Source organism: Trachemys scripta, chromosome 1 (assembly GCF_013100865.1).
Source record: "Trachemys scripta elegans isolate TJP31775 chromosome 1, CAS_Tse_1.0, whole genome shotgun sequence".
Taxonomy (NCBI): domain Eukaryota; kingdom Metazoa; phylum Chordata; order Testudines; family Emydidae; genus Trachemys; species Trachemys scripta.
Window position 1 is genome coordinate 16,064,296 of NC_048298.1, and position 26,288 is coordinate 16,090,583.

At 40.7% G+C, this 26,288-nt stretch overlaps 1 protein-coding gene across 1 annotated transcript in view; it reads right to left on the minus strand.

The window, feature by feature from the left end:
• The window catches only part of DMTF1 (cyclin D binding myb like transcription factor 1), a 65,449-nt gene that overhangs the window by 28,048 nt on the left and 11,113 nt on the right, over nt 1-26,288 (minus strand). Inside the window, exons 2-9 of the mRNA XM_034765385.1 lie at nt 16,363-16,479; nt 14,907-15,029; nt 13,492-13,586; nt 11,285-11,399; nt 7,410-7,486; nt 5,695-5,852; nt 3,618-3,650; nt 2,288-2,397 (exon numbers count right to left, since the gene is read on the minus strand). Coding sequence (XP_034621276.1) covers nt 2,288-2,397; nt 3,618-3,650; nt 5,695-5,852; nt 7,410-7,486; nt 11,285-11,399; nt 13,492-13,586; nt 14,907-15,029; nt 16,363-16,471 — 820 coding nt within the window. The 5' untranslated portion in view covers nt 16,472-16,479. The remainder of the gene's footprint in view (nt 1-2,287; nt 2,398-3,617; nt 3,651-5,694; nt 5,853-7,409; nt 7,487-11,284; nt 11,400-13,491; nt 13,587-14,906; nt 15,030-16,362; nt 16,480-26,288) is intronic.

Genomic DNA, 26,288 nt, shown 5'->3' on the forward strand with positions numbered 1-26,288 from the left:
AATCCAAGGAGCAGCTTACATGCCAGAGGCTGTGTGTGAACAGCCCAAGAGAGAGGGTTCTCACAGCAGAGCAGGGTAAGGCTGGCTCTCAGAGTCAAGGATTGGAGTGACCTAGCAGATCACCGGTCCAGATAACACCAGAGGGGAACGTCACAATAACCTTAAACAGTCATAGTGTCCTGGACGAATATAGGAGTTGCCCTATGTACTAGGTACATCCCTTTGACGGTCAGATGTTCCAACAGTACATCATTAACTCATTCAAATGCTTGTTGGTCCACTGCAGCAGGGAAAGAGTTAATTGTTTAAAGGCAACATCTTTGCCCCTGTGAGCAATAAGAATGGGAATATTCAGATCTATACTGAGAAAACCAAGCATACTCTGTTCTAGTTATCATCCTCCCCCTCATTCAGGCTCCTTCCTCCACTACTTATTTATTTGTATGCCCATCAGCACAGTATGTTAGTGCTCTCCTTAATCAAACAAGACACTGCTTCCTCAGAAATACTAGGAGACACATACCATAACCCAACTAACAGATGGGAAGCTTCACACTCTCCCACTACAAATCTTTACACCCCTACATCAAGCCACTTCTAGCTCAATGCTAGTTTTTCTACACACACAGCCTCATCTTCCAGTGTGACTGGTCTGCCCAAAGATGCTCCTGGCCTGACACAAGAATCAGGAACTGGCAGAGGGTGTGATGATAAGTCTTATCAAGAGTGCGAGAATGAGCAGATAAGCAGGTACCAGCAGACAGGTCAGGAGAGACTCCCTTCCAATAGTCTTTCCCAGCCTCACGTCCTAGTGGCCAAGAACTCTCTTTTGGAACATGCCAGGAGCCCCGCTGAGCTCTCCTCCCCCAGGGGACTTCACACCTAGAAATTAGGTCACCAGTTAGCTAACTCCAGTTAGGAGTTACACACCTGGCAATTAGCCAAGTTGTAAAGGTTTGAATTCTGATTCACAAATGTTTTTACAACTTTAATTCCACAAGTCTCTCTGGCAAAAATATAATTTCCATGAAACAGTGACAGCGGTGAAGCAAAGAAACCCAGCCATGAGATGATTAGTGGGCTCTCATCTCAGTTTAGCCACCGACTCACTTTGTGATCTTGGGTAAGTCAACCTATCTGTAAAACTGGGTAAAAAACTGAGACAACACTGAAAATCCCTCGGGAGTCGTCCTACGGAAAAAAAATCACAATACGTTGAGGAGCACCTCAATCTATATTTAGGGATTGTTATGGAACAGTGTATTCAGTTTTGGGTCACTGATTCCTAACATTAAGTGGTAGTGAAGTTATTAACCTATTTTACGACTTTCTATAGCACACATCCAAGCATGTACATTTCATCTGCAGTAAAATATCCTTATGATACTGAGTCAACATTATGGATTAATCTCTTGCTGTCAAAACACCTCATGGTACAAGATCATAAAATCTCACAAACTGAGCAGTCCAGCTGTCAGTGTTTGGATGCGAAACATGTAAGGAAAAGCCTAAATGCGGCAGGAAGTAATGCTGGTGATTCAATGTGTATGCCACATTCACTCTGGTCAGTACTGAAACGATGCTCCAGCATGATGCAAAGTACTTCTGCTAAAAGTGCTGACTTTCAGATGAGACATAAAACCAGAGTTCCAGGCCCCTTGAATATCATTAACAATCCCATGGGAAATTACATGGGTATTAAATCCAGAGTCCTGGCCAAATTTCAATTGGGTAATTATATACTGGCTACCTAATTTTCCCCTTCATTTTTAATAAAGTATATTTCATTTCCTGTTCTACAATATTGTGCAGTGTTGATATGTGCTGTTTAATAGTTTCTTCACTGTAATTCAGCGATAGCTACAATTTAGCACTGAGTGATATGACACCTATATATATAGAGAGAGAGAGTGTGTGTGTGAATGAGTGAGTGTTTGTAAATATCCAATGATTAAAATGCATCAAATACTTTGTAATTCATCGTGATGAAAAGTACCATAGGAACATCAGAGCTCAAGATTGTTATTAAAGGCCTACAAAAAAAGTTATATATACACATTGTAATTTTTTTGCCCTTTGTGACCTGAAATTAGAAATAAAAAGACTTAAAATAAAAAAAAGTTACCCAGTTTTATGCTAAGCCTCAGCCTGAAGTGAATTTCCTACAGAACAGGAAATCTCTAAAAACAACAGAAAGAGATAACAATGGGGAAACTGACACAGCCTTAACTAGAATATCCTTTATGACACCACTATACTACCATACCTGTGTGTTATAATACCATACCTGTGTTGCAGGTGTCCTTCATCAGCCTACATCGATCTTTTACAGATGAAGCACTTCTTCCCAGTGCAGCGCCTATTGTTGCCCAATCATTACCATGCTTTATTCTTAACCTAAATGGATACAGTTTATTAGCATTTTGTTCAAATGATTCACACAGCTATATTGCATGGTAGGCAATAATAAATATTATATTATTGGAGTGTGAGCACAGTCTCACAGTAGATGGGACTAGTCAAAATGTCAAGGTTTTATTCCCAATTCTTGCTGCTAATTTGTCACATGATGCTGGAAGCCATTTAGCCTGGCCATGCCTCAGTTTATCCATTTGTAAAATAGGTATAATGATATTTACCTGCCTCATAGGAATGTTGTAATGCTTAACTAATTATTGTTTGAAACATGTTTTGAGATTTTCAGATGAAAGGTGAGACTCCTATTCCAAATTCTTAGCTATTCCCAAGGGGAGACTTTGCATGTGGTACAGGGAATACTCATGAAGCCTAGTATAATAGGTGCTGAAAAACTGGGAATTCTATAACACCTGCCCAGGAAGCCAGTTTACACTGCATCTTGCCTTACTATTTTCCTATTTCTAAAGCTTATGCATTCCCCTTCCTTCACCACTTCTCAGAGTGGCTTAAAATATTAACCATGGTTACTTATTGATTTCAATTTATTATGAACCCATCTTGAACTCTAGGTGCCTTACAAAACACATCGAAACTTCAACTGGATTAATATCCAAACAAAGTAACTCCCACTTTAAATCCTCCACTCTTCCCATCAATGCAGGCTCTATCCTAATCAACCCAATCAATCCTTCAGGAAAAGCCTGGGAAAACAGATAAGCCTGCAGAATATCCTTGGTTCTGTCACACCAAGGGTGTGTATTCCAGATTCAAGGACCCTCATTGATGTCTTGGTGAAGTCTCCCAACATCTGTTTTCATAAGGGGAATCTTATGCTTGACCATTCAACCATCCTTACAGTTAACCTGCTCAAGTTCTCTAAAGAAAGAGGACCAAACTACTCTCAGTTATACTTATGAAAATCTGAAGTATCATTGGTTTCAATAGAATACATCAATCTTAGTTTGGCTAAGTGCTGTATTTACATCTGTAAATACATCCAAGTAGAAATTGACCAGAAAGTGGCTTTCATTGCCCTTCAAACTACTCCGCTACACCACTACTTTGGAGAAAAGAGTTATAGCAGTCAATTTACCTATGATCACTGAACTGAAATGTTCATAGTGAAATCTTTATAAAATTCTTTTTTAAAACTGTTATAAATAAATTAGATAATAAGATCTTGTGAATGCAAAACTTACTCCTTGAGCTTTTCAATTTCTTCAGGAGTATACCTATGCAATAAATAAAAAGAACATTACTTAGAACAGAAACATACACTTTTTGTTAGCCATACACAATGTACTACTAACAGCACAAAAGAAAATTTCTAACTGAGGGAAACAATCTGAATATTTAAAAGCACATTAAAGGTAAATTATTTATCTTTGTTCATTTCTAAACATGTTTGGATCTCTTCACATTTAGATTTACACTGGTGTAACTCCTTCAACTTCAATGAGAAATCAGAATTAGGCCCACTTATGCCTTAAAGAAGGGCTAGTTCTTCACAGCACATCTATTATTTAATTCTGTAACTGTCATAGTGATGTTTATTGCCACAAATGCATCATTAACACTTAGCACTCAAATCGCACTTTTCCTCTTCAAAGAGCTTTATAAACATTAACTAAAATCCTAACCATCACCCCAGGGATATACGTATCTCCATTACTTTACAGTTAGGGAATCCAAGCCCGGGGGATTAAATGAATTGCCCTCTAGATCACGTCAGAGACAAGATTAGTACTCAGCAGTTCATGGCCCGGCTCTTAGTTCTGTGCTCACTTCACAATGATCTCCACATCCTGGTAATCCTTTTATAGTGAATACTATCACAGGTGCATTAGACTCCAATCCTACAGTAGGTTACATCAATGCAGACCCATGCACCGATGCAAAATTCCCTTGGAGTCAATGGAACAGTGTGCTAGCATATCCTGATGCAGGATCAGTCCTTTGGAAGTTCTTATACAAAATTATGGAAAGGAAGGAACTAAGAATTAAGAAGGAAAGAGAAAGTCTTATATAAATCCGAGGTGTCTGCAAAGGGCGCAGAAAAGATAAATGGCCAAAAATCCCTGCCTCTAATGGGATGTTGTTTTTATCTTGAACATACTGCTCCCTACAGTAGTGGACCAGTGAGGGAACACTTTTCAGAGAGAGTTCTGGAAAGTGAAGGGAAGGAAGAAAAAACAAGATGAGTCTCTTGTTAGCACTTAGCTAACTAATCCCACTGATTTAAACAAAGTACCAGAAAAAGAAATCTAAAAAGATTGCAAAGCTTAGGTCAAAGAGAATCATCCCACCTGATGGAAAAGGACACCAGGAAATGTACTGAACTGCTGGCAGGAGACATTAGCATCCACTGCCTGGAGTGACCTGCAGGATGCAGGAGAAATGGCTTTTCATATGAATGTTTTCTGTTTCCAAGTTTTCTCCAGTATGAAAGTTCTTCAATTACTTAAATGGGCAATGCCAAAAAGCATTAACAAAAAACATGCTATGCATTCTAAAAAAAAAAGTTTGTAGATTGCTTCGTTTAGAGTCCACTTCTTGAGCTATAATACCAAAATGAAATCAGCCATGATTTGTTTTGTTTGCTTTTAATTCCCTCCTCCACCCACCTTATTTAGAGAAACAGCCTTCTCTAATAGACTGAGCTCTGTACCAGGAGCCAGGACCTACTGAGTTCTAAAGCTGACTCAGCATTGACTTGCGTGAGGTCTTGGGCAAGTCATCTACACTTTCTGTTTATCTACATGTTAAAAGGCAGGCGTGTTTAGAGAATAGTTAACCTTTGTTAAAGCAATGTTTAGAAAACTAAAATGGTATTTGCTATCAAATGTGCTATCAGTGTTATCAAACACAACAAGCATGGTTGCTTGTGTATTCAATATACAGTAAATTCCATAAATTACACAAATCTCTGAAGCAATAATGTGCAGCGACAGCAATGGGCTGCATGGCCAGTAATTCATCTCTGTGCATGTACAAAGGCTATACTGGAGATCATTGGAAGCACTTATATAAGTTCTGACAAGACTTTATATCAACAGAACCAAAAAGGGAGGGAGCTTGACCTTTTTTCCCCTAGGCCTAATAAATCTCATGGCAACAGCCTCTAGTCTTGTTTCTCAACTACGTCTGAGTTGAAAGGAATTTACCTTTTTCTCCCCAAAATGTCATTTTCATTACTTGAAGTGAATGTAAAATAAAAAACCCAAAACAAAAACACATGATCCCAATCAAGCCATGCATTATTATAGGTTTTCATACTTTCCAACATGATTTCTGTCATCATACATGCGAAGAACTCTTCTATAAACTGCAAAGAGAGGCCGGTTCAGACCCCATGCTATGGTCCTGTAGAAATCTTTTCGTTCATCTTTTGACATCTCAAAGATAATTTCGGTGGCATCTTTTATTCCACGGGCCTAGATAGATAACATTTTAAAAAGAGATTTTAGACAAAACTGTGTATCATTGACGAACAGAACTTTTAAAAATGAGAAGGCTGGTACATTATTCTGAAATTCATGATATTTCATAAAACTATAAGTCAAAATTGTAAACTTGGATTCCTAAATTAGACAACTGAATCTATATCTGCCCAAATAAGTGCAGAACATCACTGAAAAACAGGTCATTTATTCAGAGGCTCAAATATGCATTGAAGTGCCTAACTTCAATACAAGTTTGAAAATTCTAGTAAATGTATATTTTGTGGTAAAAAAACAAAACAATGTCAAATCTGAGAATATCACACAAAATAAATTTAAACTGACACTGTTTAGTTCATGCACTGGGGTTTTTGTAAGGAGAAAAATTTCACAAACAAACAATCTGAAGAAATGCTTTAATAAAAAAAATCAATGTAAAGCTAATTTTAAGGCAGTGGTGCCCAACCTTATTACACAGGAGGGCCACATAAACCTAAGCACAACCTTGTGTACAGATTCTACATATTTTAATCAGATTTAAAGTCACCTGTATTGATTTATATTTTAAGTTCAGCTTGTTATATATGTATTTAGATAGTGTGTAAATAGAAAATACTGTAAATAGAAACAACCTGTGATAACTAAAATGATGTAAACATGATGACAAAATGCTGATCAATCATTATTGTGTTGAAGCAGGCCTTCTGAAACGCTCTGGTGGGCCACGTACGGCTTGTGGGCTGTAGTTTGGGCACCTCTTTTTAAGGTAAGATATTTCTTTATATTGATGGAAACCCAAACAAAGCTTAATTGTGATAGCACATGAGAACTAGAAAGTGAACATGATTATAAAAGAAAAACAAAGCTGACCAATTTAGTTTAATTGTCCAAGCTGAGTGAAGTGAAAAAGGCAAACAAACACCAGAAATGGGGATAACGTATGGTAAATTGTATTTTACAAACCATTTCAATGTTAATCCAGAGGGTTATTATTAACCCAAGAAAGAATTGAGACTTTAATTTGATAAGCGAAATAAAAAAAGGCATGTACATGTGCACGATTTTGTGAGTATAAATTCTAATACCTGTGCAGGTAGGTGTTAGTACTGGAAAAGGTGCACAGAGGTGTTTGCACATGCCCTAGTGAAGACTGGATCTAGCCCCTTCTGTAGGTGTAGATTCTTCTCTTCATGTGGCCATGATTTCCATGGGAGTTACACATGCTCAAGGGAAGATCACACCACTTGAGCACACGGATGTAAAATTTTACAATGAATTATTCTGAGCATGCAAACTGGAAGTGTTGTGAGACGATCTGGCAGAGCCTTAAACCCTAAGTACGATTACAATAAAAATTATATTTACTGATTTTATGCATTAGAAACATTTTTGTGTATTTCAGACAGGCAATAATCAGTTCTACCACAAAATGATCAAAATAAGCCCATTTGCATGCTCTTTGGAAGTTCTACGGAAAGTTAGTTTCAAATAGGATATAGTAGAAACAGCATTACCAGCTAAACTAGCAGACTAATGTACTGTAATTCCTACCTTTAAATAACGTTCAATGTTACTCATCAAAATGTCGATTTCTTCCTTCGACCACATTCCCTGCTTCCATTTATGGCCTTAAAATGGACAAGACAAACTAATCACAATGCTGGAGGCCAGCAAGGTGGGGGAAATCAGAACACACAATTTCCTTAATGAAGTAATTAAAGAAAAACATGTAGTTGTTACAAACTAATTAGAACCATTACATAAGCAGTAATTACTCTATTTGCTAAGCAACCAGTTTTCATGTTTGATGGCTTCAGTATCACCAACCCCAAGAGTTAAAAAAAAAAAAAAAAAAAATTCACAAGATTCTGATGATTTTAAGTCACTTTAAAAAAAAATTGGGGTTGCTTTTATTTGGCTTCTGGTTTTTGAATCTTTAGGGTGCATTCAAGTCACGTGTTTAGGCTTTTCTCTGCAATCATGAGGACCGGAAGCTTTTTTTCTTTAAATAATGAAAGCTGAGATTCTCATGTATTCCCATGACTACAGGAGCCAGGGCTTAAAGAAAAACAAATATCACGAGGCACAATAAAATTGCAAAACCTGGCAACACCGCAGCTTTATGTTACTGACCTTATCACTTCCAACCATAACTGCTCTTAGTGCTCCCCATGCAGTCAATGGAAATAAGCTCTATGCCTGGCAGAGTTTGCAGAATTGGGCCCTATGTCATTATTATCTGTATTGGGAATAGTAGCTAGTGGTCACAATCAGAATTGAGGCCCCATTGCATGTGTTGTATTTCCCAAATAAAAACGGCAAATCAATACACACAAACATTAGTTAGGTTTCAGAGTAGCAGCCGTGTTAGTCTGTATCCGCAAAAAGAACAGGAGTACTTGTGGCACCTTAGAGACTAACAAATTTATTAGAGCATAAGCTTTCGTGGGCTACTGCCCACCTCTGCATTCAAAGACGTGGGCAGTAGCCCACTTATGCTCTAATAAATGTGTTAGTCTCTAAGGTGCCACAAGTAAACATTAGTTAGTAATTTCAATACCATCTAAGCTTTTGGCTTTTTTTTAAAAGCAAAACCAATTCAATTTTATTCAGATATAAGGATGCAAACCTTAAATACCATGATCTAATAGCCAAGTGGCATTAAAAATAACTGCCTCTTTACTCTTGCCTACAGATATTTTCTCCCTTTGGTGCTCATAACATCTTTACTAGTGACAGATCACAAGTAATTAAGGATACGCTCCTGACCCACTTCAGGTACTGAATGCAGGCTACATGCCCATCTCTGCTCAGAAAAAAACAAGTGTTCCTTCTTAGCCTGATAATTACCAGCAAAACAATTTGGAGAGAATTGACAAAGAGCGTTTGCTTATTGAAATCTAATTATAAATCAAAAGTACAGTCATTATAGCTAATTCTGTTCCTGCAGTTAGGAGAATGTTCTTACACCATGTCCCCAATCTTTCTCTTCTTCCCAAGCTACATACAGAAACCTAGATGAGGTTCCAGTGGTAAATTACACCTATAGTTTATAGTTACAATTCTTTGTCATTTACATGACCATCTGAGCACAGAAATCACACGAAGAGGAGATAGGGCTGCACTTTACATGGAATAGCATCTAATTTGAGGAAAGGAAACCTTATATTATGCCTTTGCTATGTCTGCCTACTTCTAGCCAACTTAAGCCAAGTTTAATAGAATACGACACAGGACTTGAAAAACTTATTTAGACACCTATTAGCCAGGGGCATAAAAGTTGGTGGTGCACACTGCCCATGTGAGAAGCTCAGGCTCCACCTTCAAACTGCTGTGATGGGGGAACATACCGGGATTCCTATAAGCATATTTTCTCTGAGAAAGGTGGCCAGCAGGATTCTGCCACTTTCTCAGGGGTTCCCAAACTTTTTCATAATATGGGCTTATATTTTAATGGAAAGATTGTTCCAGCATCACTTCTCCCATTCACAATCGCACAGACAATCCTCCACTCCATTTACAATTGCATAGGCCACCTGGAATTCATGACCATACAGCATGCCTGTGGGAACCACGACAATTACTTACAGGGGAAAGGAACATGAGGGAAGTGTTTAGTGTGTTTTCACTTTGAACAGCTGGAAATGAGAAGATCCAGCAGCATGTGATCAGTCAGCTCTCCACCCAATCATCAGCAAGAATTCCCTTGGCCAGAGTTTGGAGAACACTGCTCTAGGCTAGTTGACTTGGATAAATGTGAAAGCCCCACTGGCTGCTGGAAAAGAGGTGCATAATCTCTCTGCTTCCTCACCCTAGAGTCTACCAGCTACTGTCATGGGGCGTCTCAACTACTTTACCCCCAGCCTCCTGAAATGGAAAGCAGTCTCTTTGCTACTCTGCCCCCCACCCACCTCAGTTCTTGAATTGAGCACTGTGGAGATTAGAACCTGTGCAGAGCTGAGGAAAAATTGGGATGGAAAAGATGGGGGAAACTAGTGGCTCTTAAAAGCAACCATGCATCCAATCAGGACAGTGAATGGAAGTGATAGACAGGAACAAATAATATGATGGGTGCTCGTTTCTTCCTTCTCCCAGCTCTGAAGTTCCCATTCCCAATGCTTCCCAGTCATTGCTCCCTCCCTACAAGCCGCCATCCTCTTTCTGCAGTAAACCTCAGACCTATGGAGTTTCTGTGGAAAATTAAAAGGAAACAAAATAATATTTATTTTGTTCAAAATTTTTCCACAAAAGTTTGTTTCAATTTGATTTGAAAAAAAATATAAATAAATAAATAAACAAACAAACACCCACTAATTTTCATTCACCTCTTTCCTCCCCATTGGAAGACGGAGGAAAAAAATTGGCGGGGGGGAAATAATAATAAAAAAAAAACTGTTTCAAATTGCATCATGAGCATATTCATATTTCCTAAAAGTCCACATTTTGTTGAAAAAAAACACAATGAAAAATTTCACCCAGCTCTAATGTGGAACAATTAAGTTCTGAAGTGCTCTACAGCAGTAAGTTTAAATCATGTGATGCTTTTAAAGGACTTGAGGCACTACCGAGTCCCTAAGCAGGATCTCCTTAAATAATTACTACTGCTACTAAAACACTGCCATTCCTGGGAGCATTATAGCACCTGCTCCCTCCCTTACTATAGCTACATCGGGGTGGAGTGGGGGTGGGGGGGGGCACCACTCTATCCTTTTCCATCAAGATGGGAACAAGATGAGTAGAAACTGATCACATGTTTTTGTTGTACATCAACGGCAAGTGGCGGATTCATTTAGCATTGTGTTTCAAGGAACATTCTGGAAAATAAAAGGAGAGTGAGAATAAGAAGGCCACACACACACACACAAGCTCCAGTAGATTCTATAGGGGATTATTTTTTATTTTGTTAAATAAATAGCCTCCTTATTTTTACTCTCCTTTGTAACTTATTTGAAATTACTGGTAACATATAGTGGAATACTTTTAATCCTAGTCATAGAATATCAGGGTTAGAAGGGACCTCAGGAAGTCATCTAGTCTAACCCCCTGCTCAAAGCAGGACCAATCCCTAGACAGATTTTTGCCCCCAATCCCTAAATGGCTCCCTCAAGTATTGAACTCACAACCCTGGGTTTAGTAGACCAATGCTCAAACCACTGAGCTATCCTCATCATTCTCTCTATCCCTCTAGATCCCCTTTCACTTTTTATCTTGCCTTTTGTATGGGACAAAGTAAGACCTACTACTGCCCAGTATGGAAAGAGTCTGTATTTCTAGTTTTAGACTTCACCCTGCTAACAAGGATGCAGGCATCCTGCACCAGAATACAGGGTATTTTATGCAGCCTAAAAAGTACCCTCATACACACATTATACAGATCAGCTCACCTTTTTGCAACCAATGGGAGAATTTGGGCCTAAATATCCTACCTTTGTTTGTTAGAGAATCCTTATCCTCTTTGGTTGTAAACCAGGCTTGACTAACAGCTGACACTTCTTCACTGCCTAGAGGAGAGATTTCATCTAGTTGTTCATTCTGAAGAATCTTGAAAAGAAGAATTGAAGAGTACCTTGTTAACTGATTTAACATTCATTCCCCCACCTTGAATTTAACATGCAATGCTTGGCAAGTGTAAGTGGAAAAAAGATGGCTGTGTCATACTAGTTGACCTTGCTGGCTGTAATAAAGTGTATTTGTTTTAGGCAGGGCACTACCAGGATATTTTCCGTTTTTAAACAACACTTTTACCCATCATACTCATGGCCAGCTTAAACTAATATCTCTTCCCAATCATCTTTTACAAAATACACACCAATTTTCTCACAGTAATGGCACTGATATAAATTCTATTTTTTTAAAATTGTAGGATATATTGAATCATTTGCTTATCTACTGTAATGTACACTCCTCCTCCGCTATTCTATATTCTGCATAAGGTGAAGGTTTACAAACTAAGATCTGTGTTTTCCCTTGTCCTTCTCTCCTTGCAATGGGCCTACTTTACACACCATCAAGAGAAATGACTGATATTTACAAGAAGCTTCACAAATGAACAAAGTACATACAATCTCTAACAACACAGCTTTTGTGCCCGGTAAGGAAAAGATTTTCTTTTAAAAAGTGTATTCTTTATTCAGATATTGGCTTAAATCCGTCGTTATTTGTGTCCAGCTGATGTATTAATTTTATGACAATTACACTTGTCATTTAGCATTAAATTATTAATTTTTAGTATATTTTATTATTCAATTTGTTAAATATTTGTAAAAGAAAAACCTAGTTAACACAACTTATAAAGTATACAATTAAAAGTGGACTCAAATAGTTTAGAACCCAACTGTAACCTCCATCTTAAAATTGTAATTTGTTAGGAAATGCATGGGGTATGAAGAGGACAGACAGAAGAGGGGGAAATAGTACTAGCAAGGACCAGAAGATTGAAGACAGGTAAGATGTGTGGGGGAAAATATAACTGGTAGTTTTGCAGACACTGGATATGGCAGAACTGTATTTGTAGTGAGTGGAGTCAGGTGATATGCACCTTAAATAGGGGCAGCAACAGCAGGAAGAGAAAAGTAAAGAAAAACATTCAGAGATTTAGGGTATGTATACATTACAGTAGCTACAGAAGCACAGCTACTGCCCTGCAACTGTGTAACTGTAGCGTAGAAGGTGTTTTTCTGTCAATGCAGATATGTCACCTCTCTGAGAGGCAATAGCTAGGTAAAAGGAAGAATTCTTCCGTCAACCTAGCTGCATCTACGGTGAGGCTTCAGTCAACCTAACTACATCACAAAGTGCATGAATTTTTTCACAGCCCTGAGCGATGTAGCTAGGTCGACCTAAGTTTTAGGTATAGATCAGGCCTCAGAAAGCATTGCTGTAGCCTCCAGGGAAGCTAGGGATTTTAAAACTCTGACCCAAAAGGGCTGGCAGTGGCCAGATGGGAGCAGAGTGATCGCAAATAGGTCCAGTTGGCCCCCACCATCCTTGCTGGAACATCTCTGGAGAGATGGGAGCTGTAAAACGCCACACCCAATAGAGATAATAATACTTACTATCTTAACTCTCAAAGGTGTTGTGAGGATTAATTAGATAATGGGCTCAGTCCTACTCCAACTGAAGTTAAAACTCTGACTTCAGTGGAGAAAGGATTGGGCCCAACGTCTAAGTCGCTTTTTAATGTGAAGTGTGCTGTATGAAAGCTGAGTATTTTTAGGCTTAAACCTTTCTTTCTCTTGACAATGGTACTACCTAAAAGGTTTTACCATAAGGATTGTAAAACTTATTTTCCCCTGAACACCACCACCTGCAGTAGTGGTAAATTTAAAAGCCCAGCCATCTCATCTTTCTATATGGCGCTCTCTAAAACAAATCAAAGCAGTTGTGCTACACCTGTCATAACTTAGTGCACCAATCCGTGTACAGAAAATTTCACCAAATCATGTTTTCCTTTGAAAAATTAAAATGTATTTTTATTGGACAGAATCTTCCAAACAAGACCAGTGTCACTGTAGGTCAGTTTCACTAACAGGACACACAGTTCCCATTTAATCAAAACTTTTTGCTTCTTAATTTAACATGAATACGCAAGTTAATTAAAAGCCCTTGGACCAAGCCTGAAGCTTTACCATACCTGGATCTGAGTAACAGTTCCTTCATTAATCTCATCATCTGCTACCTCAGTGGTAGCAGTCATGGTCACCTCAAAGCTCTGATCATTTTCTGAAACTTCAAAACATGTAAATTAGTAGCGTAGTTTTTTTCTGGAATATTTGATATGTAGAGTACAGGATTTACACAACACTGTACCTGGTCTGCAAATCTGAATAAAGCTGTGCTCTGACACTGATATTTTGGCCTAGTAAAAACACTAAGATGCTTGCTAATACTTTGCTTTATAAAGTTCAAATAAGGATTTTAAAACCAGGACATATACAACTAGGACATCTACCACCTTTTGGTAGATTCATGTTATAAACTGAATGCGAAACAAAAAATAAAATTAGTTTTAAATAACTGGGTGCAAACAGCACAATGTGAAGGTTTCTTTTTCTGTTCTATATTTTGTTTTCATTACTCTCCAATGACTATTAGTGTACAACTTTCAAACCAGTTGGCAGCAACTTTTACAGCTTATTTTTCCTGTAACTGCAACATTATTAATTGATATTTTGACAAATGCAAACACTCTAAAGTCCCAACAAAGTTCTAGATGCTTTACTTCATACAAACCGGATAGAAAGTAGAGCCAATGAGTAGAGACGTTAGTGTTTCGGAATACCCAGACTCACTAGAACCACAGGTTCAAACCCTGGCAAGCTTGATTCAATTCTCTATCATACTGTGGTAAATAACTCAAGCACCACACAGTTCTCTGCATATGTGTGGATCTTTCAGATATGACCTCAAACATGGAAAGCTCAACTGTTCTGTTTGGACATAAAGATCCTGTACTCTTTTAATAAGAGCAGAGTGTTTGCGTTGGTGTCCTCCCAACTCTGCCTCCTCAAGTGGTACAGTATGCTAGTTGGTTGCTACTCTCTATCCAACAGCTGGGTTTATTTCATTGATACTGTATATATACAGCTTGTTGTAAAGCGTTCTATGACTTATGGGGGTTAAGGGTGATACAAAAGTGTAAAATATTGATAGAAACACTGACAAAATAAAGTGTTCTAAAATATTGCTAATTTTTTTTTGCTCCAAGAGTCATCATCATGTTTCTATTACGCCTCTGGCGTTTAGGGCAGTGACGAAGCTCCTTCACTCCTGTCTGTTTCTGGCAAGTCTTTCAATGCTTCAAGAGTGCCAGAACATAAATGCACTGCTACCTCGATATAATGCGACCCGATATAACACGAATTCGGATAGAACGCGGTAAAGCAGTGCTCTGGGGGGGGGCGGGGTTGCGCACTCCGGTGGATCAAAGCAAGTTCAATATAACGCAGTTTCACCTATAACGCGGTAAGATTTTTTGGCTCCCGAGGACAGCGTTATATCGAGGTAGAGGTGTATAATATGCACTTTGATTAGTGTTCAGTGACTTACTTGGAACTGCAACAACAGAAATGCATGGAGTGGAATCATCAATACTCTGATCATCCTCTGATGATAAGCAAAGTCTCTTGTGTGGAGGTTCAGTGCTGTCTTCTGAGTCTACTTCATCAGCTTCTAGTAACAAAAACACATCCAGAGCCCTTTCTATTAACATAATGAACCTTTTGTTGACCATTGTTGAAGCTAAAAACAAATATGTGAAAGCTTGCTCAGTGCTCTCATTCAAGTGTTCTCTTTCCTATCTAAACTGAACCTCACTCTTGCTAAACCATGTTAATCGTGTGGGTGCTTAGCCATTGGAACAGCTTACCAGAGGATTCTTTGTCACTGAAAATTTTAAAATCAAGATTGGATGTTTTTTTAAAAAGATATACACTAGTTCAAACAGCAATTAATCCAGGGAAGTCCTAAAGCAGGGGTAGGGAACCTACAGCACGCGTGCCAAAGGCGGCACATGAGCGGATTTTCAGTGGCACTCACACTGCCTGGGTCCTGGCCACTGGTCCAGGGAGCTCTGCATTTTAATTTAATTTTAAATGAAGCTTCTTAAACATTTTAAAAACCTTCTTTACTTTACATACAAAAATAGTTTAGTTATATATTACAGACTTATAGAAAGAGACCTTCTAAAAATGTTAAAATGTATTACTGGCACGCGAAACCTTAAATTAGAGTGAATAAACGAAGACTCGGCACACCAATTCTGAAAGATTGCCGACCCCTGTCCTAAAGCCTATGTTCAAGAGGCCAGATTAGAAGATCACAATGGTCCCTTGTGGTCTCAACATTTGAATCCTCTCAGAAGCAAAGCAAGCCCCTGAGGCTGCGAATAACCATGCTGGTGCTCAACTCCAGGAATGTGAGTAGTCCCACTGAAGTCAATCAGCTACTCATGTGCTTAAAGTTAAACAAGTATGTAAATTCTCTGTAGGATTAAAGTGTATACTGGTAGATTTGTAAAATTATAAAATAGTTATTAATAATCCAGTGTGACCAAAAGAAGTCAAGATCTGTATTTTTAAAATGTTGTTTTTATAATGCACCAGTTAAAGGTGTATGAGATGCGGTACTAGTTTCAGGAAATAACTAACAACAGAGTCAATGGCCCAGGAATCAGCCACTTAAAAAAATTCAAGTCAACTGAAGGGAAAACTTGATGACAACAAGCAGGACAACATACCCAAGAAAAATGTTATCTGAAATGAAAGGTCTTACACAGAGCTTTAAAGACAGCTAAAGGGAAATCCTGAGAAAGGGAGGTCCTAGAACACAAAATGTCCTGCGCTAGCCCAAAGCAGACAGAACCTCAGCATGGACAGCAAAGACAATCCAGCTGATAACATCTCACTTGGAGGGACACAGGTGGAGAGAGAGATTGAAAAGGGTTTCAAAATAAATAGAACCAATAAGAGAGAGAGAATACAAACACTGGGATAATTCTCTATACCATTCTGGGGGCAATGAAGTATAAGGTTCCCTTCGGTGTCCTGGGTCAAAGTCACAGAGTTCACGGTTTCTACTGTCACTGTGTCAGACTCTTCTTCAACTGTGCTCATACTCAAACCTGAACAGAAGAAAAAAAATTAAGTCTTCTTTGAGCAGACTCTTACTTTCAATGTACGACATATTCTTTCTCTTGCATTTAATGAGTAGTACAAAACTCCTCTAGGGACCTGGGAGTCAGGAGACCTGGGTTCTATCCTTGCTCTGACACTGACTCATTGTATGGCCTGAGCAAGTTGAGGCTTGAAAAATATTCCTGACTTGACTTTTCATCCGTGCTTAAACACTATTCCACAACACAACTGCTTTCCTGTACATTTGTCATATACATTTTTATAAATTATAAGAACATTTCAAAGCTATCTAGGTGCCTAAAATATGCACACAGGAGCCCAACTTCACAATTTAGTTTCAGAGTAACAGCCGTGTTAGTCTGTATCCGCAAAAAGAAGAACAGGAGTACTTGTGGCACCTTAGAGACTAACAAATTTATTAGAGCATAAGCTTTCGTGGACTACAGCCCACTTCTTCGGATGCATATAGAATGGAACATATAATGAGGAGATATATATACACACATACAGAGAGCATAAACAGGTGGGAGTTGTCTTACCAACTCTGAGAGGCCAATTAATTGAGAGAAAAAAAAAAAACTTCTGAAGTGATAATCAAGCTAGCCCAGTACAGACAGTTTGATAATAAGTGTGAGAATACTTACAAGGGGAGATAGAGTCAATGTTTGTAATGGCTCAGCCATTCCCAGTCCTTATTCAAACCGGAGTTGATTGTGTCTAGTTTGCATATCAATTCTAGCTCAGCAGTCTCTCTTTGGAGTCTGTTTTTGAAGTTTTTCTGTTGTAATATAGCCACCCGCAGGTCTGTCACTGAATGACCAGACAGGTTAAAGTGTTCTCCCACTGGTTTTTGAGTATTTTGATTCCTGATGTCAGATTTGTGTCCATTAATTCTTTTGCGTAGAGACTGTCCGGTTTGGCCAATGTACATGGCAGAGGGGCATTGCTGGCACATGATGGCATATATCACATTGGTAGATGTGCAGGTGAACGAGCTCCTGATGGTATGGCTGATGTGATTAGGTCCTATGATGATGTCACTTGAATAGATATGTGGACAGAGTTGGCATCGGGGTTTGTTACAAGGATAGGTTCCTGGGTTAGTGGTTTTGTTCAGTGATGTGTGGTTGCTGGTGAGTATTTGCTTTAGGTTGGGGGGTTGTCTGTAAGCGAGGACAGGTCTCTCTCCCAAGATCTGTGAGAGTAAAGGATCATCTTTCAGGATAGGTTGTAGATCTCTGATGATGCGCTGGAGAGGTTTTAGTTGGGGGCTGAAGGTGACAGCTAGTGGTGTTCTGTTATTTTCTTTGTTGGGCCTGTCTTGTAGGAGGTGACTTCTGGGTACTCGTCTGGCTCTGTCAATCTGTTTTTTCACTTCAGCAGGTGGGTATTGTAGTTTTAAGAATGCTTGATAGAGATCTTGTAGGTGCTTGTCTCTATCCGAGGGATTGGAGCAAATGCGGTTATATCTTAGAGCTTGGCTGTAGACAATGGATCGTGTGGTGTGTCCTGGATGGAAGCTGGAGGCATGTAGGTAAGTGTAGCGGTCAGTAGGTTTCCGGTATAGGGTGGTATTGATGTGACCATCGCTTATTAGCACAGTAGTGTCCAGGAAATGGACCGCTTGTGTGGATTGATCTAGGCTGAGGTTGATGGTGGGATGGAAATTATTGAAATCATGGTGAAATTCCTCAAGGGCTTCTTTTCCATGGGTCCAGATGATGAAGATGTCATCAATGTAGCGTAAGTAGAGTAGGGGCGTTAGGGGACGAGAGCTAAGGAAGCGTTGTTCTAAGTCAGCCATAAAAACGTTGGCATATTGTGGGGCCATGCGGTACCCATAGCAGTGCCGCTGACTTGAAGGTATATATTGTCCCCAAATGTGAAATAGTTGTGGGTGAGGACAAAATCACAAAGTTCAGCCACCAGGTTAGCTGTGACATTATCAGGGATACTGTTCCTGATAGCTTGTAGTCCATCTTTGTGTGGAATATTGGTGTAGAGGGCTTCTACGTCCATAGTGGCCAGGATGTTGTTTTCTGGAAGATCACCGATGGATTGTAGTTTCCTCAGGAAGTCAGTGGTGTCTCGAAGACAGCTGGGAGTGCTGGTAGCGTAGGGTCTTAGGACAGAGTCTACATAACCAGACAAGCCTGATGTTAGGGTGCCAATGCCTGAGATGATGGGGCGTCCAGGATATCCAGGTTTATGGATCTTGGGTAGCAAATAGAATACCCCTGGTCGGGGTTCTAGGCATGTGTCTGTACGGATTTGTTCCTGTGCTTTGTCAGGGAGTTTTTTACGCTTCCTTAGCTCTCGTCCCTAACGCCCCTACTCTACTTGCGCTACATTGATGACATCTTCATCATCTGGACCCATGGAAAAGAAGCCCTTGAGGAATTTCACCATGATTTCAATAATTTCCATCCCACCATCAACCTCAGCCTAGATCAATCCACACAAGCGGTCCATTTCCTGGACACTACTGTGCTAATAAGCGATGGTCACATCAATACCACCCTATACCGGAAACCTACTGACCGCTACACTTACCTACATGCCTCCAGCTTCCATCCAGGACACACCACACGATCCATTGTCTACAGCCAAGCTCTAAGATATAACCGCATTTGCTCCAATCCCTCGGATAGAGACAAGCACCTACAAGATCTCTATCAAGCATTCTTAAAACTACAATACCCACCTGCTGAAGTGAAAAAACAGATTGACAGAGCCAGACGAGTACCCAGAAGTCACCTCCTACAAGACAGGCCCAACAAAGAAAATAACAGAACACCACTAGCTGTCACCTTCAGCCCCCAACTAAAACCTCTCCAGCGCATCATCAGAGATCTACAACCTATCCTGAAAGATGATCCTTTACTCTCACAGATCTTGGGAGAGAGACCTGTCCTCGCTTACAGACAACCCCCCAACCTAAAGCAAATACTCACCAGCAACCACACATCACTGAACAAAACCACTAACCCAGGAACCTATCCTTGTAACAAACCCCGATGCCAACTCTGTCCACATATCTATTCAAGTGACATCATCATAGGACCTAATCACATCAGCCATACCATCAGGAGCTCGTTCACCTGCACATCTACCAATGTGATATATGCCATCATGTGCCAGCAATGCCCCTCTGCCATGTACATTGGCCAAACCGGACAGTCTCTACGCAAAAGAATTAATGGACACAAATCTGACATCAGGAATCAAAATACTCAAAAACCAGTGGGAGAACACTTTAACCTGTCTGGTCATTCAGTGACAGACCTGCGGGTGGCTATATTACAACAGAAAAACTTCAAAAACAGACTCCAAAGAGAGACTGCTGAGCTAGAATTGATATGCAAACTAGACACAATCAACTCCGGTTTGAATAAGGACTGGGAATGGCTGAGCCATTACAAACATTGACTCTATCTCCCCTTGTAAGTATTCTCACACTTATTATCAAACTGTCTGTACTGGGCTAGCTTGATTATCACTTCAGAAGTTTTTTTTTTTTCTCTCAATTAATTGGCCTCTCAGAGTTGGTAAGACAACTCCCACCTGTTTATGCTCTCTGTATGTGTGTATATATATCTCCTCATTATATGTTCCATTCTATATGCATCCGAAGAAGTGGGCTGTAGTCCACGAAAGCTTATGCTCTAATAAATTTGTTAGTCTCTAAGGTGCCACAAGTACTCCTGTTCTTCTTTTCACAATTTAGGTGCATCTGCCATTTTCAGAAGGGAAGTTAGGAAGCTTATGCAGAACCTAAGTGACTTTTTTATTAATTTAAATAGAAAGTAGTTAGTTTGAAACATCGGAAGAATCACAAGTATTAGAAATAAAAGGACCTAGCTTATCATTTAGTCCATCTTCCTACCAGTGCATGACTGTTCCCTACAGTGCATTTGCTACTGCTTCATCCCACTGAATTTAAGAAGTCTCAACTGGGCTTCCAGTACTTCCTTTAGGGGACTATTCCACAATACATCTCACTGTCAGTAAGTACTGATACACAGGTACAGATTTTCACTTTCTTAATTTCATTCTATTACTCCTATTCATATCCCAATCTGCCTTATAATAGTAATAATAATTCCTCTTCTTCCTTAAAGTTTACACCCTTCAATCATGCATAGACTGTCACATTATTCTCCTTAGGCATTGCTTAGCCAAGCTATATGCAATTGGCTTTTTTCAAGGCCTCAGTACTACAAAGATGTATTCACGTGCTTAAAGTTAGTTGTGTGTGTAAATCTTTGAAGGATTGGAGCCTTAATCTTTCCTCATAAGCAAACCCCTTTAGGCCTGTGATCATTTCTTTCTGTTGCTCTTCTCTGAAGTCCTTCCAATTTGTCCAGATCTTTCTGGTAACGTGGTGCCCAGAAATGAATGCAATATTTCAGCTGTGGTCATGCCAGACCAGTACTAGGAAGGACAATTACCTCTCTTATCTACAATATAGATCTGCATATGCAGCCAAAGATGCACTGGCCTCTTTGGTTACTATAGAGTATTGAAGGATGAATTTGCTGTCCATTAACAGCCCCTGGTCTCTTGCAGCTGCTGCTCAGGTTTCTCTATCCCACTACATACCATACCATGGTTTTGGATTCTTCTTCACTAGATGTATTACCTTTCATTTTTTTCAAATCTTGTACTCTCTCTGCCCATGTTTCTAAGGTCTTCAAAGTCTTTTTTATATTATTTCTTTGCCCTCTCTACTACTGGTGAAATTTTTCATCTGAGAGTTTTATTAATGGGTTGTTTACGTTAGCTTCCAGATCTTTAGTTAGGATGTTAAATAAGACCACACCTGCCTCTGGAAGGAGGATGCCACCATTTCCCATCCAGCCCCCGCCCCTCCTTTTTGTGAGTGGCTCTTCCACACAGCAACAGTAGACAGAAAAAATATATATTTTTTTAAACCTAGAAAATGTTATTTTAAAACCAAAACACTGAAAAAGGGTCACGGGGCAGTATAGTACCGGCAACAACTTTTAACTCATGTTTTATAAGTGGTTATTATTGACAGTTACTCCTACAGATGATCCCAACCAGACCAGGGTCCCATTGTGCTAGGGTCTATACAGTGTGACAAAGTTCCTCCTCTATCTTGGTGGGTCCTGCACTTATTGGTGGATTTTCTTGCCTCAGAGATTCACCATGTGGGTTGGGGAACAGCCCAGAGACCTTCCCCTCTGGAAGAACCCACAGTCCAGGTCAATTGGGAGGTTTGGGGGGAACCCGGGCCTGCCCTCTACTCCGGGTTCCAGCCCAGGACCCTGTGGACTGCAGCTGTCTATAGTGCCTCCTGTAACAGCTGCATGACAGCTACAACTCCCTGGGCTACTTCCCCATGGCCTCCTCCAAACACCTTCCTTATTCTCACCACAAGACCTTCCTCCTGGTGTCTGATAACGCTTGTGCTCCTCAGTCCTCCAGCAGCACACCTTCTCACTCTCAGCTCCTTGTGCCTCTTGCTCCCAGCTCCTCACACTCGCACCACAAACTGAAGTGAGCTCCTTTTTAAAATCCAGGTGCCCTGATTAGCCTGCCTTAATTGATTCTAGCAGCTTCTTCTTAATTGGCTCCAGGTGTCCTAACTAGCCTGCCTGTCTTAACTGGTTCTAGCAGGTTCCTGATTACTCTAGTGCAGCCCCTGCTCTGGTCACTCAGGGAACAGAAAACTACTCATCCAGTGACCAGTTTATTTCCCCTCTACCAGACTCCTGTACTCCGCTGGTCTGGGTCTGTCACAACAGACAGCCCCTACCATACGGAATTTACAATCTACATTTTAAATTGATAATGTTCCTTGAGTGGTATTGCTTTGGCAAAAAACTCCTATTATTTTAGATAGAATCATTTTGTCTAATTAGTTACTGAAGACTGTCAGCAACTGCTGTAATTACGAGAGAGAATAAGACCATTGTTGGCATTTAGAATGAATTCATCATCTTAGAAAGCGTCACAAATCATGCAAGTCAATTCTGGTGCTTGTTGGAGGGATTCCAATTTAAAGCAACCAGCCATTTAAAATATGGGTAATGATGATTGCTTCCTAGGACGAAATTTTGTTATCGCTTTATTATGGTGAGAATTCTGAATGTTGATAACCTAGAGCAGGGATAGGCAACCTATGGCACGTGTGCCAAAGGCGGCACGTGAGCTGATTTTCAGTGGCACACTGCCCGGGTCCTGGCCACCAGTCCGGGGGGCTCTGCATTTTAATTTAATTTTAAATGAAGTTTCTTAAACATTTTAAAAACCTTATTTACTTTACATACATACAATTGTTTAGTTCTATATTATAGACTTATAGAAAGAGACCTTCTAAAAATGTTAAAATGTATTTCTGGCACGCGAAACCTTAAATTAGAGTGAATAAATGAAGACTTGGCACACCACTTCTGAAAGGTTGCCGACCCCTGACCTGGAGCAAACTAAACTGCAAGCAGTATTTGTTGAAAAAGTTATGTTGTTGATTTTAAGGGACTGGAACATGCATCCTTAGCCCACGTGGAGATTGAGAAATATTCAACATGTTTTACTAATAGGTGGACTATATCTTCTTTAGACTTGAACCTTGATTCTTTAGTTTAATGTTTGAGAAGTGGGCAAGCAGAGGAAAATTCCTCACTTGTTTTTTGATGGAAGGGAGAATAGGACCCTTTATTGCCACAGCACATTTGTACTTTCTAAAAAGCAACAGAGGGTCCTGTGGCACCTTTAAGACTAACAGAAGTATTGGGAGCATAAGCTTTCGTGGGTAAGAACCTCACTTCTTCAGATGCAAGGCTTTCTAGACAGTTTTCAACGGGCATGGAATCACATGGGAGTGTTGCAGTTACAATTCTCACGGAAAAGTGTCTTGAAATGAAGCATCCTTATTTAGCAGCCATTAGCGTATGATTATTTCTCCCCCATCTCACACACACACACACACACACACACACACACACTCTCTGACGTCTGCTGTTTTTCCTTCCAGGACTTCACTGGATCCCACTACAGTGTGGAAGACAGATGAGACAAACTTGTTTATAAAAGCAAATTTCAACCATGTATTTCACTAAAGGCTCATTTTTATTGATCTTGGAGAGGGAGGAAGTTCTAGCACTATAAATGCTGGGAAATATAGGACAGGGTTTTTATTGTAGGCATCCACAATGAAAACCGAATAAAGAGATCTGACAGCAGAGCTTTCCTCTGCCCTGCTGCCCTTCCTTTCCCACGGGCATTTAGGACTGGTTAGAGTGCAGTGGAAATTTCTCTCTGAGACATTTTGGCATGGGGGTAGGCTCCTAAGTTGGCAATATAACTTTGGTAGTACAGAGTAATTGTCGAGAATGCAGAGCAGTTAGCATTATTGTCTCAGTAAAGCTACTGAAAAATTGTAGAGAAGGTGTTTGAGAAGCTAGCAAGCTGAAGGTCTGGAAGGTGGGGGAGGAGAAAGAAAGAAATATCTTGGAGTGGGGTACAGCCTTCCAACGCAACAGTCCTCAAGAAATGGAACTTCACCAAGGTAAGCAGAGACAGGAGACAGACACTTTCTCTCCACTGTTGTTTCATCTTTCATGGCTATGCAGCAGCAACAATGGCCTGGTCTACACTAGGACTTTAATTTGGATTTAGCAGCGTTAAATCGAATTAACCCTGCACCCGTCCACACAACGAAGCCATTTATTTCGAAATAAAGGGTTCTTAAAATCCATTTCTGTACTCCACCCCGACGAGCGGAGTAGCGCCAAAATCGATATTGTCATTTTGAATTAGGGTTAGTGTGGCCGCAATTCGATGGTATTGGCCTCCGGGAGCTATCCCACAGTGCACCATTGTGACCGCTTTGGACAGCAATCTGAACTCGGATGCACTGGCCAGGTAGACAGGAAAAGCCCCGCGAACATTTGAATTTTATTTCCTGTTTGCCCAGCGTGGAGAGCACAGGTGACCACAGATAGCTCATCAGCACAGGTAACCATGCAGGCCGATAATCGAAAAAGAGCACCAGCATGGACCGTACGGGAGGTGCTGGATCTGATCGCTATATGGGGAGAGGATTCAGTGCTAGCAGAACTTCGTTCGAAAAGACGAAATGCCAAAACTTCTGAAAAAAATCTCCAAGGGCATGATGGAGAGAGGCCACAATAGGGACTCAGATCAGTGCCACGTGAAAGTCAAGGAGCTCAGACAAGCCTATCAAAAAACAAAGGAGGAAAACGGTTGCTCCGCGGACATGCCACTTCTACGCCGAGCTGCATGCAGTTCTATGGGGGGCCGCCACCACTACCCCACCTCTGACCGTGGATTCCGAGGCAGGGGTAATCTCATCAGCTACACCTGAGGATTCTGCGGACGGGGAAGAGGAGGAGGAGGACGAGCTTGCGGAGAGCACACAGCACTCCATTCTCCCCAACAGCCAGGATCTTTTTCTCAGCCTGACTGAAGTACCCTCCCAAGCCAGTATCCAAGACCATGACCCCATGGAAGGGACCTCAGGTGAGTTTACCTTTTAAAATATAAAACTTGTTTTAAAAGCAAGTGTTTTTTAATGATTACTTTGCCCTGAAGACTTGGGATGCATTCGCGGCCAGTACAGCTACTGTAAAAGTCTGTTAACGTGTCTGGGGATGGAGCGGAAATCCTCCAGGGACATCTCCATGAAGCTGTCCTGGAGGTACTCCAAAAGCCTTGCCACAAGGTTTCTGGGCAGTGCAGCCTTATTCCATCCTCCATGGTAGGACACTTGACCACGCCATGCTAGTAGCAAGTAATCTGGTATCATTGCATGACAAAGCCTGGCAGCATATGGTCCCGGCGTTTGCTGGCATTCAAGCAACATCCATTCTTTATCTCGCTGTGTAATCCTCAGGAGAGAGATATCACTCATGGTAACCTGGTTGAAATACGGGAATTTAATTAAGGGGACAAAGGTGGCCATTCCTACTGGGCTGTTTGCCTGTGGCTGAAAAGAAATCCTTCCCTGCAGTTAGCCAAGCGCAGGGGGGGCGGAAATTGGCCCTGAGCTTTTCGGGTTTGGCTAGCAAGGATCTTCCCTGATACCAGCCACGCGGTGGGGGGAGGGGTAAAGTGATCATCCAGAGAATTGGATGGGGGCTGGGGGGCTTAGTTTGTTTTCTGCTGCTGAAGGTTAACAGGAAAACCGCAGCACTTAACGGGCTTTGGTTGGTATGTGGGGAAGGAGGGCGCAGAAGGACAATGGCTTACCATGGCTGCATGCAAGCCGAATTCTGTTGCCCGGACCTGCGTCTGTGATCTCTAGCAGCAAAGCCACAGGCACTCAATATTAAGAGGCAAAATGCAACCTTGCACAGAAATCACATGTGCTATGTAATGTGAATAGTGTTGGTCACCGTGAAAAAGTATAAGCATTGTTCTGCAAAATGTATCTTTTTTAAAAATTCTCTCCTTTTTTCCCTCCCTCCAGCAGCTGCAAATTTTTCAAGCCTCCCTTCTCTGTCCCGAAGGCTATCTCAGATAAGGCGTCGGAAAAAGAAGATGCGAGACGAGATGTTCGCGGAAATCATGGAATCCACCCGCAATGAAAGAGCTCATCTGAATGAGTGGAAGGACACGGTTTCAAAGTATAGGAAAGAAGCCAGTGAACGTGAGGACAGGAGGGACCAACGTGAGGACATGAGGGACACTCGAGATGAGAGGTGGTGGCAGGAAGATCAGAGTAGGCAGGATGCAACGCTGGGGCTGCTGCGTGACCAAACAGACATGCTCCGGCGTCTGGTGGAGCTTCAGGAACGGCAGCAGGATA